This window comes from Aphanomyces invadans (assembly GCF_000520115.1).
Source record: "Aphanomyces invadans strain NJM9701 unplaced genomic scaffold supercont1.21, whole genome shotgun sequence".
NCBI lineage: Eukaryota > Oomycota > Saprolegniomycetes > Saprolegniales > Verrucalvaceae > Aphanomyces > Aphanomyces invadans.
The window spans coordinates 53,464-55,934 of NW_008580166.1; the positions used below are offsets into that span (position 1 = coordinate 53,464).

The following is a 2,471-nucleotide window of genomic DNA, read 5'->3' on the forward strand; positions in this document are numbered from 1 at the left end:
TTGAACGTCCTGTCCCATGTTGCCGTTTTCTTTGTTGGGATTGGTGGGATAACAGTGAAAATGGATGCAATTTGAACCAATTAGAGCGCAGGTTCTTAGATTCGTCGAGGCGTGTCTTTTATATTTTGGCATCGACGCTGTGTACGTGAAGTACCACTTTCAATACAAAGTCCTTTATAAACGGTTGTGCTACTTTCGTCGACTTTTACCGTCCATCACTGTATTGATGAGAAGATGGACATACTATCGCTTCAAGCCACACTCCGTGAAGAGCGGAGAAGCGACGTTACTGGTACCATCTCTCGCTTACTTGGACGCTCCAACAAAACCGTTAAGGGAGTCCTTTGCGAGTATCTCGGCAAGGGCAGTTTGTACGAGGCCGACCCATCTTCGAACACGAAGTACCATCCGTCGCGCGTTCCTACGTCAGCCTCGGTCCGTACTCTTGTGAGGGCGTTTATTCGAGACCGCTGTGCCACCCGTACCAGGACTGTCGCCCGGGACGTCTTGGCGCTCCTCATTGCCCACAATGTCGTCTTCGTGGATGCCACCCGGCCAAATGACTACTCTGCTTGTCTTCGTGCTGTCCAAGTCTTCTTGTCGAATGAGAGGTACGCTCGTGGGAAGCGCGCGTGGAGAACTGAGTTCAGGATGACCAAGGCGCATGAGATGGCACGAGATGCTTACGTCAGCATGATGGTGCCAACAATGGTAATGCGTCCTCGACGGCCCGTGGTTTACCTCGATGAAAGTTTCATTCATCACTACACTCGTCATGAGGACAGTCTGTACGACCCCGAGCACAGCACAACGAGGTCAAAACACAAAGGACGTCGATATTGCTTTATCGCTGGAATTATTGATGATGGATCGGATGTGTCACATCTCTTGGGCCTGGACACTTTAGTTGGTGGAAAGAAGAACGGGAAGACAGTGAAAGACTACCATTCAATGTTCAACCATGCATACTTTGTCGACTGGTTTGAGAAGCTGCTCGATGAAGTTGAGTACCTTGGATGGGCATCGGCTGTCTTTGTCATGGACAACGCCAAATATCACAAGGGGTGGCCGTTTGACACTCCCAAGGGCAACTAGAAGAAGGACGATCTCTATCAAGCCTGTGTGAAGTTCAAGGTTCCTGGTGTATCTTCTACTGATCTCAAGGCGACGATCTGGGCAGCCTCTTCGAGAGGCAGAAACTTTGGCGGAAGCAAGCTGTTTTCCAGACTTCGATAGCGAAACTTCTGATGAAGATGACGTTTCGGCTTCAAGCGACTGCGACGACATGGGTGTGAGTGAGAATGACGAATAGCATCGCGGCTTCTTGTGTTTAATTTCTTGTGTAATTCACTACTTCAAGTTGAATGCAATCGTAGAGGTCCAGTCGTCCAGTCAGTTCGATCATTATTATTTTCCCGTGCAAATGTATTGTTGATTTTCGGAAATTTGCCTTGGCCCCTCGATGCCCTCGTGGACTGTCAATTGCACCTCTTACGAAAGAACAGAAGGCTTCGCTTAAAACCTTCCTTTCCCCTGAAGAATTTTCAAGCGCTATCCATTCAGGCCCCAAGAATAAAGCGCCAGGGCCCGATGGATTGCCATAAGAATACTTCCGAGTCAATTCCGACCTGTGGGATGCTTTCCTTGCTCAAGTCCACGAATTCAACTTTTCAAGGAAGGGCATGAGTGACCTGCAGCACAAAGCCTTCCTCTCATTTCTTTTCAAGGGGGGCTCCAAGGATTTGCACTCGAACTACCGGCCATTGACATTGCTCAATGTGGCCGCTAAATTCGCTCCTGCAATCCTTGCCAAGCGTCCCAATTTGGTCTTGCCCTATTTATTAGGGTCTGACCAATATGGTTCCACGCCGGACCGCTCCATTCAGCATGCCCTGACAAGATTTCACGACCTTCAGCCGTTGTGCAAGACCAACAATTTCAAGACCGCGGGTGTAATCATGTGCGATTTGCCAAGGCATTCGATTCCGTCTCAAGACAAGTTCTCCTACGGATGCTCAAGTACTTTGTCTTTGGGCCAAATTACCGCGCATGGATGAAAACACTGTTTGCCGACACGGAAGTTACGATTTTATTCAACTCCTCACCCCTGGATCCCTTTGTGCTGGGCAGTGGCGTTCGCCAAGGTGATCCGATCTCGCCAGCACTTTTTGTGCTATTTGTTGAACCTTTACTGATTTATTTGCGAGTCAAGCTCTCCCACCTGGGCATCTCAACCCGACTGAACGACATCTTACGATTGCATTTGCCGACGACGTCACGGGCCTGCTACACTCCCAGGAAAACTCAGCAATTTCTCTGGAGTGTGTTCAAGATTTATTGCTCAGCTACCGGATGAAGCTAAACGTCAGCAAGACAATTGTGATGCCTTTCTGCCCAACATACCCTGAAGACCTTGTTGCTACCGTTCACCGACTACAAGGCCCCAAGTTTATTCAGCGCACTGAAAATTG

At 49.0% G+C, this 2,471-nt stretch overlaps 1 protein-coding gene across 1 annotated transcript; it reads left to right on the forward strand.

The window, feature by feature from the left end:
* Positions 1 to 651: 651 nt before the first annotated feature.
* On the forward strand, positions 652 to 1,095 carry H310_09390 (hypothetical protein; the record flags this gene model as incomplete). The annotated part of the gene is made up of 1 exon (XM_008875448.1): positions 652 to 1,095. One exon carries the CDS (start codon positions 652 to 654, stop codon positions 1,093 to 1,095), a length of 444 nt encoding a protein of 147 aa, XP_008873670.1.
* Between the last annotated feature and the right edge of the window lie 1,376 nt (positions 1,096 to 2,471).